The 17,932-nt window shown below is 36.7% G+C and overlaps 4 protein-coding genes across 4 annotated transcripts in view; 3 read left to right on the top strand and 1 right to left on the bottom strand.

The window, feature by feature from the left end:
* Positions 1–1,605: 1,605 nt before the first annotated feature.
* LOC106115214 (uncharacterized) lies at positions 1,606–2,151 on the top strand. The gene has a single exon (XM_013308532.1). The coding sequence runs from the start codon at positions 1,606–1,608 to the stop codon at positions 2,149–2,151; it is 546 nt and encodes a 181-aa protein (XP_013163986.1).
* Positions 2,152–4,148: 1,997 nt separating this feature from the next.
* Positions 4,149–12,203, top strand: LOC106115245 (uncharacterized). Its single transcript, XM_013308573.1, has 10 exons — positions 4,149–4,215; positions 4,763–4,825; positions 5,376–5,441; positions 6,086–6,214; positions 8,363–8,434; positions 9,087–9,227; positions 9,702–9,817; positions 10,588–10,769; positions 11,253–11,436; positions 12,029–12,203. Exons 1-10 carry the CDS (start codon positions 4,189–4,191, stop codon positions 12,162–12,164), a joined length of 1,116 nt encoding a protein of 371 aa, XP_013164027.1. The 5' UTR covers positions 4,149–4,188; the 3' UTR covers positions 12,165–12,203.
* Positions 12,204–12,389: 186 nt separating this feature from the next.
* Positions 12,390–15,211, bottom strand: LOC106115235 (zinc finger protein 2). Its single transcript, XM_013308559.1, has 6 exons — positions 15,041–15,211; positions 14,265–14,530; positions 13,856–14,048; positions 13,161–13,302; positions 12,891–13,071; positions 12,390–12,644 (listed from the first exon to the last, which is right to left on the bottom strand). Exons 1-6 carry the CDS (start codon positions 15,137–15,139, stop codon positions 12,485–12,487), a joined length of 1,041 nt encoding a protein of 346 aa, XP_013164013.1. The 5' UTR covers positions 15,140–15,211; the 3' UTR covers positions 12,390–12,484.
* A 737-nt stretch (positions 15,212–15,948) lies between these two features.
* ATPCL (ATP-citrate synthase) overlaps positions 15,949–17,932 on the top strand; it is a 35,511-nt gene continuing 33,527 nt past the window's right edge. The window contains exon 1 of the mRNA XM_013308623.1: positions 15,949–16,086. The gene's annotated coding sequence lies outside the window, so the exon portion shown is untranslated. The remainder of the gene's footprint in view (positions 16,087–17,932) is intronic.

Below are 17,932 nucleotides of genomic sequence, written 5' to 3'. Positions count from 1 at the left end.
AATGCAGGGCAATCGTTCCAGAGGTTCGTGGACGAAATGACAAGAGGACTTGATTTTTGTTATTGTTATCTAGACGATTTTTTAATTTTTTCAAAAGACGAGACAGAACACAAAAACCATTTACGTATAATTTTCCAACGCTTAAAGGACTACGGTATGGTCATTAACGTGTCTAAGTGTGTATTTGGAGCCCAAGAAGTGTCATTTTTAGGTTACCACATTTCCGCGAGTGGCACCAAACCGCTAGACACTAAGATAGAAGCGATTAAAAAATTTCCCGTTCCTACTAACATTCGTCAACTACGGCGTTTTCTAGGAATGATTAATTTTTACAGACGTTTCCTACCGCGCGCGGCTGAGTTACAAGCGCCATTAAACAAGTTATTAGTTGGAATAGTAAAAAACAACCAACCGATAACATTGAAAGATGAGTCACTCGATGCGTTCGAGCGCTGTAAACAATCCCTTTCAAACGCTGCATTATTAGCGCACCCGGATTGCCAAGCGAAACTCGCACTTATTACCGACGCATCGGACACAGCTATCGGCGCTGTATTACAACAATTTACAGATAACGCGTGGCAACCGCTTGCATTCTTTTCGCGTAAATTAAGTCCATCTCAGGTTAAGTATTCACCTTACGACAGAGAATTGTTAGCTATTTATGAGGCCATTAAATATTTTAGGCACATGTTAGAAGCTAGGCATTTTATAATTTATACTGACCACAAGCCGATCAGTTTCGCATTCCACGAAAGGAAGAAAAACTGTTCACCTAGACAGTATAGGCATTTAGATTACATTGCTCAATTTACGACGGATATTCGTCATATTTCCGGTAAGGATAATGTTGTTGCCGACACTTTGTCTCGTGTCGAAGCATTGGAGCATCCTCTAGACTTAGAAGCCTTAGCAAAAAGTCAGGCTAATGACCACGAACTGCAAAAATTAATAACTGAAGGTTCGTCGTTACGTCTAGAAAAATTAACATTACCCGGGTGTCGAACCCCATTGTACTGCGACGTAAGTACACCGACATCTAGGCCGTTTGTAACAAAATATTTCCGTAGACAGGTCTTCGATTGTTTACATTCGTTGAGCCATCCAGGCGCTAATACAACAGCGAAGTTAGTCGCAGAACGCTACGTATGGCCGAGTGTTAGAAAAGACTGTCGTGATTGGGCAAAAACCTGTTTAGATTGTCAGCGCTGTAAGGTTTCGCGACACGTTAACGCACCGCTAGGGACATTTAATTTGCCCCGCGCGAGATTTAAATATGTACACATCGATCTCGTAGGGCCGTTGCCGTTATCAGATGGTTATCGATATTGTTTAACTTGCGTTGATCGCTTCACTCGATGGCCAGAAGCTATACCGATCGCGGATATTACAGCGGAGACAGTAGCTAAGGCGTTGCTTTCGTGCTGGATATCTCGTTTTGGCTGCCCGACGGACATCGTAACAGACCGCGGCAGACAGTTTGAGTCAGCGTTATTCCAGCACCTCGCGAAAATAGCCGGATTTCAGCACAAGCGTACGACTGCTTATCACCCAGCAGCTAACGGTCTCGTTGAACGCTTCCACAGGCAATTAAAAGCGTCCATAATGTGCCATGCACCACAAAAATGGACCGAGTCTTTGCCATGGGTTTTGTTAGGCATTCGATCATCGTTCAAAGAAGACTTAAACGCATCGTCGGCTGAACTTCTTTACGGGGAGCCTCTAAGGTTACCTGGCGAATTTTTCGACCCATTAAGTAGCGGTACAACTGATGTCAGTGACTTCATCGCTCGATTGCGAGCTTTTGCGCAACAGTTACACCCGACACCAGCCTCGCGACATGGTAACAAAAGCGTTTTCGTTTATAAGGACCTCGCCAATACCGATCACGTCTTCCTGCGTGAAGACGCGGTGCGGGCGTCATTACAACCTGCGTATACCGGTCCTCATAAGGTCATGTCTAGGAGTGACAAATCTTTCACTTTATTAATTAACGGGAAGGAAGTAACAGTCTCCATTGACCGCCTCAAGCCAGCGTACATTTTATGCGACAGTAACAACAATGCCGCAACTAGTGACGATACTGTGGCTAAGGAGTATACAACCCGTTCAGGACGTAAGGTGAAGTTCACCGATTTTTATCGCCCTTAACCAGGTCTCTGGAGGGGGGTGATGTAGGTGACTTCCTACATATTCCCAAACACTTCACAGTCACACATACACGCACATACATCACACGCATACACGCACACATAAACACGGGTGCATGACGAGTGGTCGACGTCACGTCGATTTGTTGACCTCTGATTGGCAAATTCGAATTGCAACGCACAGCTGAGCGGGGGTCACTGACCGGTTTGGCATACGCGCGAAACGACAGTGGAGTTCTGCAGCGCCCGCGACATACCACGCTTTCAATTACGCAACTTGTTACTTTGTTATCCGAATTTGTGCATTTCTCTTTCTCCTACTTGTATTCTTCTTCTCAGTGTTGTACTCTCCTTCTTACTATTTGTTGTGGACTGTGAGTGATAATAAACTGTGTTGTGAATATAACTGTGCCTCATTTCACCTGTCGCCGTACTCACCCTTCACATCATCATCATTCACACCTTCCCACACCGGAGGTGACACCCACGTTACCCTTCCCCTTCACTCCTACGCATCATGGCGAGACACGGGCACGCTTGCGCTTTCGTCCGCAGTCGTTCTAGTAGCTCTCTAGGCGAGATTTCTTTTGCCTATTTTTTACTCCTTTAGTGGGTTAACAGGATTATGTAAGACTGTGATTCGGAGATTCCTTACTGTTCAGCGCCCTGCGCGGTCGCCATCACGCCCTACTATAACGCCGGCCCTGGTTTTTATGTTAATATTAAATGGTACTAAGATTCAAACCAATGATGATGACCTAGAATGTTGTGTCGTTTAATTGTGAAGTACCTATGACCTTCCAGTTTCATCATCAGATTAGCACAAAGTCATCATATTGCATTGTCGCATGTTTTACACATGTATGCAAATTTTCAACTCAATCAGTAACCGGTGAGTTGATTTAATTTGCAAGATTTGATGGCAAACATCGAGACAGCTGAAATTAAATTAAAGTTAAACTGATATAAAAACGGCTAAAACACTCACGTATATTTGTCCGGTGGCGGCACCGACTAGTTTCGAGCACATCGGGGGCCCTTCATCAGGATGAGTGGTCAGGATGACTGAGCGACGGGCCGCGTTCGCGAAATAATACCAGTAACACTCATCCTGATGAAGGGCCCCCGATGGGTCGAAACTAGTCGGTGCCGTCACCGGACGAATATACGTGAGTGTTTAGCCGTTTTTATATCAGTTCAGTATTATGTCTCACGAAAGTTTGAATAATTTAAATTAAAGCTTTTATAAATATTGTTTCAGTGTATAATGTAGAGTCACAGAGAGTGGTGTTGCCAGATATAGAGCAAGAATTACCAGAGAACGGAAGAAAATCATTTATTATTTCAAAGAAATCTCTATCCGCGTTCAGACCTCAAAATCCATCGATAAAACGTATAAGAAACTTCAAACATTTTCACACGCTATTAACTGAACGATAATATTTAAGATTAATAGTAAATGAATAATAAATTATTTTTTAACGATTTTTTGTTTCGTTTCCAACACCTAATACAATGTCAATAATTATCGCCATTATCATGATGTAATTTCATTATATTATTTGTAAAAGAAAAAGACTAGTAAATTAAACTTGTAAGATATTTTGTCAATCTAAAATGCGTTAGATGGCGCTGCTTTTCATTTTACGCTGGTAATCTAAAAGTAAACTACAGACCACAAGATGGCGCTAAAGCAATACTAAAAATTAATGGAAAGCTAAAACACTTTCACACATTTACAATGCGTTAAATCGATAAAGGTGGGGACGCACAAAAAGGATGGTCCCCTTTTTATACGTCTCCTTCGCGAAATACATCTCCCCATCCCATCTTTTCCTTATTAGAAAAAGACGGAAAAGAAATATTGCCCATTATTATCTACAAAAAAAAACCAGTCGAGTGCTATAACTAACCTATTTATCGCTCCAATTAGTCTTAACAATCAATTAGAAAATAACAAAAATAAAATAAACAATGAAAAATAGTTTTATAACTAAAGATTTGATCTCATAGGAGCATTGTACTCCGTTCTGTTGACATGTGGCACTACTTCTTTTGTGTTCTGGTAAGTTATTTAATATTACTATTATTATAAAGGCGAATGTTTAGATGGACGGATGTATGGATGTTTTAAGGTGTCTTCAGAATGGCAGCATAGATGTAACTGAAATTTGGTACACATGTATACATTCTGGAAGAACACATAGACTACTTTTCAAGATTTTTTTAATTCCACACAAACGGAATCGCGGGCGAGAAATAGTTAATAATAAACATTCGTCGCCCATTGACGCAAAGTGTTAGGTTAGGGCGATGTGAGGCGCCAGACTGCAGGTGCCCCTTAAGATACTCTATCTTTAGAATATTACCCCCAAACACAAAAAGAGGCGCCGAAAAATGTCGCCCAGGGCGCCGGAAATATTACAACCGGCCCTGCGTAGCGATATACTGAGGGCACCGATGACCTTGAACCACCAAAATGTTAAAAAATACCAAATATTCTAATTCTAATAATAATAGTCATTCGTAACTCAGGGTAGGCTCCGAGCCCCTCAGTGGGGACGTATAGTGAGCTGATGATGATGATGCTAATTAAATATTTTTTATTCCAGTTGGCATCCTTAAATCATTTGGCCAATGCTAACATTGAATCTAATGTCTTCAACTATCCTAATGTGAGTATAATATTATAAATATTAAAACTAATTCGATCTCGCTGAAATTTGGCATAGATATAGAACATAGTCTGGAAGAACACATACTTACTCCGCTGGCGCATCGACTCAAAGTGGGTCTTGGCCTCCGACACAAGAGATCGCCAAAGTCGCCTGTCTTGCGCCTTCTCCTTCCAGTCCATCGCTTGTAGCTCCCGCAGATCCATCTCTACGGCTTGTTGTTTTCCGTGGGCGAGTTGTCAGCCCGCCGCACAACCCCCATATTGCTGGAGGACCAGACTCTACTTTGGTCAGCGAGCCCATTGGGCTTAGCCGGGTAGCGTAGCTAAGCTGTACTACCGACCACTCTTCCATCCGCCACCCGGAGGACGCCATACGCCGTGAGGGCCAGCGCGGAGCAAGAACACTTAAGCTACTATTTTAGTTTTTTTTTAATTCCGCACTGATGGAGTCGCGTACAGCTAGTAATTACAAAAACAGGAAACATACAAGACTGAGTTAATCTTATATGTTAGTTATTATAATTATTATAATTATACGGTGTGTTTAGCTTCAAGACGATGTCTTCGAACAACCCGTGAACATGATGGCACCTGCAAGGAATCCACATGCGAAGGTACATCACATCTCTGTAACTCTTACTAATATTATAAATGCGAATTGTTAGATGGATGGATGTTTGTTTGAAGGTATCTCCAGAACAGTTGAATGTATCTCGATGAAATTTGGCATACATATAGAACTAACAGTGGTAGAGCCCACTTTAACATCTTCGCACGAATTGTCCTGGCTCGCCCGGTGAAATGCGTCCCGGAGGCCTAATTTAGTCCTCTTTCCCTTCCCACTTTTTTCTTATAAAGGAAGGATGGGAAGTGGAAGTGGACTTTCCGGATGAGAGGATGCATGGGATGGGAAAATATTTTCTTTCTGTGCATCCTCTCCTCCGTCGATTAAAGGTAGGCAACGCACATGCAATTGCGTATGTCTATGGGCAACGGTCACTTCGCTATTTCAGCGATTTCAGGTGGCCGCTCGCTCGTTTGCCACCTTGTGTTATAAAAAAAATCTCCATAACGGTTGAATGGATCTCGATGAAATTTGGCATACATATAGAACATAGCCTGGAAGAATAAAGGCTACTAATTTCGTTTTTTTTTAAACCGGGCGGACAGACTTGCGGGCGACAGTTAGTGTTATAAATGTTTATAACATGAATATACATGTTTCACCAGCGGAAAATAACAAGTAACAATTTTCTAGGATGAAAATATTCAAGTGGAAGAGAAGAACCGTTACTCTGGCATGCCATATGACTGGCCATCAATGGATTCCTTCTTCAGTAACGATGATGCCCTCCATGAATACAATCGTATCAAGAGACGAGCTAAAGTAAGTTTTAAAATATATAAACAGCGACTAAAAGTGCGCAGTGTTACTAAGCAGTCTACGTTTAATGCCTGACATCAAAATCTCTGTATAAAACATCTATCCTTATCCTTGTCTTTGGCAAAACAGAAATAACAATATGTTTTAAACGGGGATTTTGGGCTCAGAAGAACATCTAATATGTTGCGTTTTACCGACTGTGCGCGCGACTCTAGTGGATTAAGATCTGAGATCTAATTTATTGAAAAGAACCTTACCGCGAAGTGTAGTCGTGTTGTGTTGTCGTTTTTGCTATAACGTGAAGTTATGTATTTAACAATGCCCGACTCGAAGGACCAATATACTCTATACGTACAAATAACAATTAAAGCGAGGATTACAAAAAGTGTGGGATCGTGGTTAGTTGTGAATGTTTGGATGGATGTTTGTTAGAAGATATCTCTTAAACGGCTGTAATTTGGCATAGATGTAAAATATAGTCAGGAAAGAACGTGGGCTACTAATTAAGTTTTTTATTTCTTTGTGGAAGTAGTCGCGGGTGACAGTTAGTTAATAAAAAGTGTAATAAAAAAAGTGTGAAACAGAAAATTTTCTACTTCAGGGTACGGGAAAATTCGATTCCCTTAACGGACCAAAGATAAGGGAACGGCCTCATCACTATCTTTATCCTGAACCAGTAAAGGACAAAATATTACAATTTACAACAACAACGAAGAAACCAAGCATATTACCGGATCAAATGAACCCTGGCGTTATATTCCGTGTGAGGATGTCAGACGCGATACTCCGTATAAAGCAACGTATGTACGAAGATCCGGAAAGACATATAGAATCTGATATAATATATACAAATCTGATAAAAAAAGTTGTAATGGATGAAATAACTAAATTTCACAATTTATTATTAATGTATAAAACAGATCGAAGTATTAAAGAACACTTAGGAGAATGTGGTGGAAGGATTTATAAGTTTATAAGTTATATGACAATTAAAGTACATATATATTGTTTGTTTGACTCTTTGTGGGTTGATGGCAACCCTTACGTGATAGGGGATGAGTACTCAGTTACCCCAGTGGAAGTACCCCCTATGTTACAATGTGATGCAGCAGAATGTAACTCAATTGTATTTGTCGACTCAATAACGGAACCTAAAGATGTCGAAGAATGATTTGTTCCAAATAAATATTGCAATTATTAAATATAAGTTTTCTTTTATTACTTTAACAAAACTTATCCTATAATATTCCCAAATGCATAACCTATCTACCTATGAAAGTCACGTCAAAATCGGTGCAACCGTTCCGGGAATTACTCGGAACAAACGCATACTTACGGACAGACATAAGACAGACTGTCAACTGTTTTAAAAAAATGTTACGTTTGCAGTAACGCAATATTACATACAGACATTCAAATATTATAATATGTGTAAATAATCTAAAAAAATAATAAGTTATTATAAAATTATTGTACAAAAGATTTTATCAAAACAGACTTAATTTGACTTTATAACCATCAAGCTCACTATACGTTGCCACCGAGGGGCTCATAGCCTACCCTAAGTTAAAGGTGATTAGGCCATAGTCAACCACGCTCGCCAAGCGCGGGTTGGTTGACTTCACACATATCTTTGAATTTCTTTTCAGATCGCCGATGCTCTTATCGACTTTATAATATCGATCGATTACATTCGAATATTTTATTAAAATAAAACAAAAGTAACGAACAATTTAATCAAAACACTTCTTCGTTAACTCAAACGCATTTAATAGATATAAACAACAATTAAATAAATCAAACTAATAAAAAAAATCTCAGTAAATAAAACATATGTTTATTATTGAATTAATCATAGCCCGCCATTTTCCCTGTGTTGTGTCGGTATAGTAATCTTCCATTCATTAATATCAGTCATTATATCTAAACACCCCTTACGTACATTCTCTTTTAACAATCCATACTTATTTTACAGTCTGCCTTACCTTTGAAGACGTTCAATTTGATTACTTTCTTGCTTATTTGTAAACTAGGTTAGAATACAATTGCAGTCCATTACTTCCATTCAATTAAATTAACCTATTTAAGGGTACGAAAGGCTGTAAATAAGACGTAATTAGTCTAGTCAAATAAAAGTTACTCACCTTTCAGAAACGACGCAATCGAGTTAGTAGCCGACGTCACAGTCGGCCACGCAGTTCAACTACTTCCGAAGCAACTGAGGTAAATCACAACACTGATCTTTATATTTGAAAATTACAGCTTTTACTTTGTTTCTAACGCGCCTGCTTTTGATCCGTGACACTTAATTATATCTACTATATTATTAGTTTGAATAGCCTGCGCTACAAAGTGCAGCATCAGCGCCAAAATAACTTCTTCTTTTTACGTCCTATAGCCAGTCCATTTATAAGTATGTTGCACCACAAACCCATTTTAACTTTCAATTAAAAACCTTAACGTAAACGTCAAATTCCCTACATGGCGGCTGTTACGTCATTTGACTTTTGTTATTTTGTGAAATTATAAAATTGTGAATGCTATACGAAATTGTTTTATCAAAAATATATTTTAGAATTTACGAGTATTAGTGTCAATTGTTATTTGTCTGTGTTTCAAAGTTTTAATTTTAATTAGATATAATTTGGATATATCCTGTACTACCCCAACAAAATATAATTTGACACTATTTAGTAAACGTGTTTTAACCGTTTAAACGCCGTTGAAGGATATTATGGACGTCCAAGTTATATGTCTTGATTTGTCAAAACGCGCCGTCCGTTATAGTCACGGCATTAAAAGGTTAGTGTTTAAGCTAAAATGTATTTGAAACACTTTTTTAATTAATTTATTGTGAGGTTCCTTATGTTAATAGGTGAAGAACTCTACTAGTACTGAGGTTCCTGTCGCCAGACGCGCTGATCTCTGGGACCTTCACCAGAAAAGATCAAAACGCAAGCGCTATAAGAACAAAAAGGATAGACAGAATTATGAAACTTACGAACCCTCTGTCAAGGTAACTATTTACATCAAACTTCAATTGAACCTAACCTAACCATTGTTTTCCGAGACCAAAATATACGTTTAAAACATATTATCTCAGGTTCGATAAAGTAAATGACAAGGATGACGACATTTTGGTCTCAGAAACCAACAATAAATTATTTTACTGGATGACACTGGCTTTGAACACATTTATAAGGGAATATTCGTGATCGTGTCGCGATAAAATATCATATTGCCATACAACGAAGTGCTTGGCCATACATTGGGAAGGGGATATGACAGAGGAGATAACGCTTAGAAAGGGGAAATATTTTTGTGCGTCCCTTCCTCTATCGATTAAAGTTAGGTAACGCACCAATTGCGGATCTCTGGGCAGCGGTCGCTTTGCCATTTCGGCGAATTTACGTGGTTGCTTGCTCGTTTGTCAACTTATATTGTGCAAGTTGCATAACCATGTTTTTTTTACATTATTTCTGTGTTCCAGGATTGGGAGTCAACATTCGTGGAGATGCCAAAAGACCTGTACCAGGCGCATCTCAGACCTGGTGTCATATTCAGAATACATATGGCTGAAGCTATACTTAAAATGCAGTATAGAAAGTAAGTGAAACACTGCTAATAAAATTCAACTGACTATTTGTGCACAGGCTATAAACCTTGTTATTAGTGCCTATTTGACGTACGGCTCAACAGATCTTGATGAAATTTAACATCAATGTAGAACATAGTCTGGTAGACCACATATGCAACTAATATAGGCCTGCAACGCATCTGCAGTTTTTCTAGTATTGCAGATGTCCATGGGCGTCGTTGAGCACCTCGGTGTTCCCACTGCTCGTTCCCTTTTATCTTATAAATATTTTTTTCTTTAATTTTGTGCTAGCTTAGTCGCGGGCTAGTATATAAATAACCAGCAGTCGTCCGTCCGCGACGAACGAAAAAAAAACTGAAACGGAAGCCTATATGTTCTTCCTGACTATGTTCTATATGTATGACAAATTTCAGCGAGATCCATACAGTCTTTCTGGAGATACATTCAAACAAATAACCATCTAAACCAGTCCTTACCAAAGTGTGCAATAACGTCCCCTTGTGGGAGCTGCAAGTCTCAAGTTGCGGGTTATAGTAAAAGTTTCCTTTACAATTCTCCGTTAATATACATATATATGTCACAATAATTAATTAATTTAATTTGAAGTTATAGTGGTTTTTAAATATGAGAAAATATGGGGGCGCTAAAAAAATATTTATTCTCAAAGTGGGTAGTGGACAAAATAAGTTTGGGAACCACTGATCTAAACTTTCGCATTTATAATATTAGTAAGGTTAGTTAGATTGTATGTTACTTTTATTTGTATCTTTCTCATTAGTTACGGTGAAGACAAGGATGAATCTGTGATAGAGGCCGACGTGGAATACCTTCGTCTGACGAGGAAGGTGATCAACGATGAAATCACAAAGTTCGAAGACTTGAAATGGCTGGTCGGCTGGTTTAGTAACCGTAGCGATCTGATACAAGAACATATGTGTAACACAAGATATTATACTGTAGGTGAGGATTAAATAATGCAATTTATAATTTGGTAAATAAAAAAAAAACAATGATTAAAGCCTTATGACATTCGGGAAAAGAATACGAATCGATTGACACCTCAATCGTCAAAATCGGATCAAAATTTATCGAAAAATCAATTTGGCCATTGAAAAAAAACTGATCCATCCATAATATATATACAAGAATTGCTCATTTAAATATATAAGATAAGTGTTGTAACTCTTTTTCATCTAAAGAATCTTACTAGAAATGTAACTCTTTTCGTCCTAAAGTATCCATTAGAGTTATAACTTATTTCGTCGTGAAAGATCACATAAGAGTTGCAACTCTTTTCGTTCTTAAGAATCGCAGTGAAGGAACTCATTTTAGTTGTAACCCTTTACCTTCCTAATAATACAATAAAGTATGCCACTTTTTCCGTCTTTAATGATCCCTTGAGATGTAACTCTTTTCATTGGATCGATAAATATCATCTTGCAGGCATCCCACCGACAATGTTCACACATCCGGAGGAATATATGAAGCGAGCGTGTCTGTTTGACAACGTGTATTTGGACCACATCCCTTACGTGGTGGGGGAGGATGGATCCCTGATGGCAGCAGTGGCGCCTCCAGTACTACACTGTGATGCTGCTACCTGTACTTCTGTACCATTTATTGATAGGTGAGCGTGAAATAATTAGCATAGCGAAGGAAAAAAGAAATGGCGGCCATTAAATTTCACTTTTTCAGTTATGTATTTGAAAATTCAATTAGTATAGTTATATAAGGGTAGATAATGTTTTAAAATTATATGGAACAATTAACTCTATAACAAAGGGTTGCAGAGACAAAATTTTCTGTATAAAACATATCGTAATCCCGGTCATTATCTTTGACAAAATAGAAATAACAATAAACGGAGTTTTTGGTCTCAGAAACCCACGGTAGGTGTAGAGTTAGTATGAAAAAATTACTGTAATGATCTTCCATAGTGAACAATTAATGCTGCGTAGTAAGTTGAAGAGGCTGTTTCTTAACACTTTCTCATACAAGTGACAAAGATAACTTACTGTTATTTTGGGTCATTACTAAATAACTTCTACGATATGGCACAACAGTTCGGAATAGAAAAGAAATAGACAAAGTAACCAAATAAAATGATACATTATTATAGTATCATTAAACTAGGTGTAGCCACTTTTCACTAACACAGCCGCTACAAAAAGACACGCTAACAACTTATAGTGCAAACGGGTTTAACTTCTATTCCATAGCATGATGTTCGAGGAGAAACTAGCGCGAAGTAACGTGCGTACGGTGACTCGCTGCCAGGCGAGCTGCCGTGCGCATTGCCGCAACGACGCAGATTGCCTCAAGCGTTGCAGCGACAGATGCTTCAGAGCAGACTAGACCCATGTGGAACTCGTGATATTATTCTCAAATACAGATAATAAACAATATATTATGTCTTTTTTGTATCCGACTCAAAGGACCTTTTGAATTGACTTCTCTTAAAAGAACAATTAAGATGTAACTCTTTTCGCTCGATTGTAAAACACTCGGTTTCAAAAATAATACACAAATCGTATAATAAATAATATTTATTTTGACAACATTCAAAAATATGCAATATTTATAATATACAACATTATTGCTACTGTTTACCACATTTCTGAGATGTAAAATCCCAAAGCCCATACCACAAGAACATCTTAAAAAGCCTGTATCGCCTACGTCACAATCCCACTAGTGGGTAACTCTCCGACCTGTCTGTTGGTCTTCTGCCGGCCAGGGCGCTGTGGGGGCACGGTGACCCCATGCTGGCGCTGCAAATGTTTCTTCCAGTAGCAACGCCGCGTAAAGCAAGCGTGACACACGTCGCATTCAAACCTGAGGTCAACCACTCGCATATTTTGTATGTTTTCAAATATCCTGGCGGCTTTTAACTTGGTGTAAGTCGCTGCGCAGGGTGGAGGGGGAGGAGAGCACTGCGCAGCGCGCATGACCTTGAGCCGCCAAAATATTTGAAAAGACTTATAATAAAGACTCAATTACATTTCACCAGCGACCTTTAGATGACATCCGTCTCTTTCCATCCACCGCTCGCATCCATTAGCTAAAAAGAGACAAGCTCACCGTTTTATATCATTATGTGTATCTATATGGCGATTGAGTTTTGTGCGATCATAGAATGTCCTGTCACATAGATGACATGCGTGACGTCGCTCGTGGGCGTGACAGCGGCGAATATGACAGCTGAGATTAGACGACGTATGGTAGGAGGCGGTGCAGTGCTCACACTGGTATAGTTTCACACCTATAAAACGAATGGTTGGTTTTATCTCTGTTGTGTAACTCTTTTCATCGTATAGATATAACTGTTTTCGTTGGATATGTCAATCTCACCTGTATGTATGCGCAAATGTTTGATGAGATCATGCTTATGGCAGGTGCGGTAATCACAGGAGTCGCATGCATACTGCGGCGGCAGATGCGACCGCACGTGAGAGAAATGAGACGCGCGATGTACGAACACTTTGCCGCAAATCTGATACAAACTTATATATCGACCTATCCGATGAAAAAAGTTACATCTCATGGAATATGTATGATTGTATCCATGAGATGTAACTTTTTACGTCACATAATAGGAAAAATTTTACTTTAAAATAAATTCACGTTAGCTAATACCTTAGTTTTAGAACGTAATTTTATTATTAACAGTACCAGGATGACCGAGCTTTGTTTGGAAATTATATTTAAGTACGAATTACTAATAAAATGATGAAATATGAATAATATTTTTCGATCTTACCGATGGAAAAAGTTAAGTTTATGTTTAAGTTGATTATCGATAAAACTCGAATAAAATGACATTTTCTAAAAATGATTCCTAGCTAGATCGATTTATCACCCCCGAAACCCCCTATATACTAAAATTTATGAAAATCGTTGGAGCCGATTCCGAGATTCCAATTATATATATATATATATACAAGAATTGCTCATTTAAAGATATAAGTTAAGATTATAAATGCGAATGTTTAGATGTGTCCAGAACGGCTGGCATAGATTTAGAAGACATAGTATGTAATAATTACCTCACAAATAAAACTTTCTCCTTTATGAGTTTCTTTCTTATGTTTATCAGATTGTTCTTTGCTTGAAAATTTCATTCCGCATGGCTCACAAAATAGTTTGCGAAATTTAAACTTTGTTAATCGTGTTTGACCAGTCTTTTTATATGGACCTCTTTTCTTTCTCACTTTCGTTGTTGCCTCATTTTCTTCTATACTGAAAAACAAGTACTATATTATGGCGGCCGTCTTGGATTTATTTATGGACTAAATTTTGCCTGGGTGGGAGGGAAAGGGGAGTCTTCTTCTACCTTTGTACCCACATCTCATTGCTTTTTTGTTTATATAATCATCTCTCCAAATTAAATCCGTACCATGCTAAACTATTACTCACCAATTTCACTAGGTTCTATATTAAAAAAAAAGTAATTACCAGCCCAATTTTAATTTTATATTGATTCTTGTACTCCTATTCATATCAGGTTCTAATTTAATCTGAACATTATCTCCTGCTTCAAAGTCTTGTTTCAAATCATCCCCATTTTCACTATTTTCTTGTAATATATCTTTTGTATCTTTATTTATATTTTTTAATATCTTTTCAGAGAGTAAACATAGAGTTTTAAAGTTGTATGCTATTGATAAATTATTATGACATATATCACATATTTGAGTTGGCATATAATCTTCTTTTATTATCTGTAATAAAAAATAAAGCAATTATTTCAATGACAACCATAGACAAATTACAATTTACTATAAAACTTTTACAATACCAATTTATCTCACAATATCAACAAAATAACTGAAAAGAAATCAAATATTAATCCTAGATATGCACATCACAATGTTTTCCTTCACTGTACATTCATCATCAGCTCACTGTCCGTCTCCACTAAGGGCCTCGATACTAAGATAGGGGCAACTATGCCATAGTAAAATAAAATGTACACATGATGGGATTTGAACCCAGGACTTATAGATTACAAGTCAAGCCTTAACTACTAAGCTACCGACAATACAAAAAGATAGGGGTACTTAAAATCATCACTGAGCGGTCATAGCCGACACTAAGTTAAGGCTTACTAGCTCTTAGTCAACCACACAGAACCAGGATTGATATATTTGATACCTTTGCAGTTCTAAACTGTAGAGTTTGTTAGATATTGTGGTGATGCAAAACATGAACAAGTAAGCAAATACAAACACCTGTACTCCAGTGCAAAAATAAATTTTCTCAGCTATATCTGAAGTAAATATATCGAATGTATTCGTCTTTCTATCCATACAAACTCTACAGGAATCCATAATTTTTTTTCTTCAAGTTTCATAACATTGTAGATATAAAATATAATAAATATCCTAGCACGATTTATAAAAACTTTTATAAATTAAAATTATAATTTAAACATGACAATGACAATATTTTTTTTTTCAATGTTTTGACAGTTGGTCCATATGTTAGATGACGGAAGTTAACAATGTTACCAACTCTGTAAAATTATAATGATGTAAAAAATGTTAAAAAAAAAACAAATGTTTTACACGTATTGCACTTAATTAAATTATAACTTATTCTTTTAAAGACTGTCTTCTTAGTATTTTTCAACTAGTTTAACTAACTCCGCAGTCTTTTCTTACACAATATTATTAGCCATCCTATTCCTATCACTTTTCCCATACTAAATACGTTCATGCAATTATACGATAATTATCATTTTTAACTTGGCAAACTTAATGATAAGAAAGTTATCGTGCACGTAATTCAGGGTATCAGAATTTTCATTATAAATACGATAAAAGATGGACATAATACACAATATTACTATCACCTTATCACAATTTATCTAATTATTTATTTGTTATTTCATTGATAGGAATATTATAAAAGCCATGAATTAAAAATTACGAGTCCTGATCAAAACAAACTTATTCTTATTAGAATTTTGCAGAGATGTCCTCTTTAATATTCAAATTAATTAATTATATCTTAGCAAATACTACATTTATATCTTTTATAATAAAGTAAGTATTCAAAAAACTATATTGTTATTCGCTATATTTGGGTAATTTGCAATTCATATAGTGTATACGTTACCTTATCTTTTAACGATAAATGTCAAGTGAACGTCATAATCAACTTCAATCGAGTCGACGAAGCGAATGTAAAAGTCGCGTTAAATCCACAAAGGTGATTGTGTTATCCATTTAAATATTGTATTAGTGTTTCTACGTGTTTCAACGGCGGCTAAGAGGTGAGTTACTTTAATTAATCATTTATAGGTTAACCGGAAAGGCACACATGATAAGGTTTATCTTTGATAACTTTTTGAAGCGTCCGATTGTATAAGCCGGTTATGTACACTGATTGCTGGATAAAGATTGTTGGATAATTCATTGTCAGTTAATATGCACAGTCACTGACCGTGATTACTCGTTTTAATACCGTGTAATATTAACAGGACTACATATCAACATGTTTTTTTTTTACTTAAAAGATTTAAACAAATATATTTTTACGATCTTATTACGTTTAAGTTAGTCAAAGAACTTGTTAAAATTATCTAATAAATTTTGATTTGACTATGTAACAATACATATGGCTGATGTAATCTTACTAATACTATTAATATTAATGTTTAGATGCATGGATGTTTGTTTGAAGGTATCTTCAGTACTGCTCCATGGATCTCTATGAAATTTGGCATAGATGTAGGACATAGTCTGGAAGAACACATAGGCTACTAATTAAGATTTTTTAATAACAACACAAAAAGATTTGCGGGTAATGGCTAGTCTGTGAATAATGAAGAAAATTATGAATATTAGTTTTATGGAAAAGTAATCTTATATCTTTAAATGAGCAAAATGTATATATAAAATTGGAATCTCGGAATCGGCTTCAATGATTTTCATAAAATTTTGTATACAGGGGGTTTCGGGGGCGGTAAATCGATCTAGCTAGTAATCATTTTTAGAAAATGTCATTTTATTTGTGTTTTATCGATAATCAACTTAAACTTAAAATCAATTCAAAGCTTGGTCATCCAGGTACTGGTTTTAAAGAGACATGTCTTAAGTCAATAACTATAAAATATGTTGTCCTTCAGTATTTCCAAACCTTAACAACTTAGGATGATTCCATAAATTCCCGCCTTTGTGCATTAAAAAATTTGTTAGTTTATTTTTTGCTTCATCATCAGCTCATTATACATTCCCGTTGATGGGCTCGGAGCCTACCCTAAGTTATGTGACTAGATCATAGTCAATGCTGGCCCAGTGTGATATCACTTGACATCTTTTAATTTCTTCACACATATGAGCAGCATCACAATGTTTTCCTTCACCATAAGAATGTCTAATGTATGTATGTATGGCAAAAACACATTAATACATGGGGGGTTACAAACCCAGGACCAGCAGATTACAAGTCAAGTGTTTAACCCCTTTTTGTTTTGTTAATTGTTTGCTTCCTTGTATTAAAACATATTATTTTTGAAATTCCTTTATTTATAATAACATAAAGTGCCTTTTACATTATCTATTAATTATGAATAAGGGTAAAAACAGACTAGTTTTGAATGACACAATTAAAATTGATACTTCAATTAAAGTATTCTACAAGTGCTTTCTAATCATCTTTTATTATTATACTAGCTGTCATGTGACTCCGTCTGTGCAGAATTGATAAAAAACATAATTAGTACAGTATGTGGTCTTCAAGACTATGTTCTACTTCAATGCCAAATTTCAGCAAGATCTATACAGCCGTTCTGGAGATAACTTCAAACAAACATCCATACATCGAAACATTTATTTTATTAGTAAAAACCAAGTACTCTAATAATTTATTTTGATGACTTTTTAAGTTTTTATGTATGTTTCATTATGAACTGGAGCCTAAAAAATTAAATGAGTTTGTAAAGTTGGGTGTCATGCGATTTTGACAGCGGTTTTTTTTAAGTAATAATTTTAGTCAACCAAGATATCTGATCCGGTGAGAGATTTGCTTCTTTTGTGGTTAGCTCTATCAGAATATGCAAAGCCTAATTAGATAGCCATAATTGATTTTGTGTCATACTTTGACGGTGAATGGGGGGC

This window comes from Papilio xuthus, unplaced genomic scaffold, assembly GCF_000836235.2.
Source record: "Papilio xuthus unplaced genomic scaffold, Pxut_1.1 DF827870.1, whole genome shotgun sequence".
Taxonomy (NCBI): Eukaryota; Metazoa; Arthropoda; class Insecta; order Lepidoptera; family Papilionidae; genus Papilio; species Papilio xuthus.
This window is presented reverse-complemented; position numbering and strand designations above follow the sequence as displayed.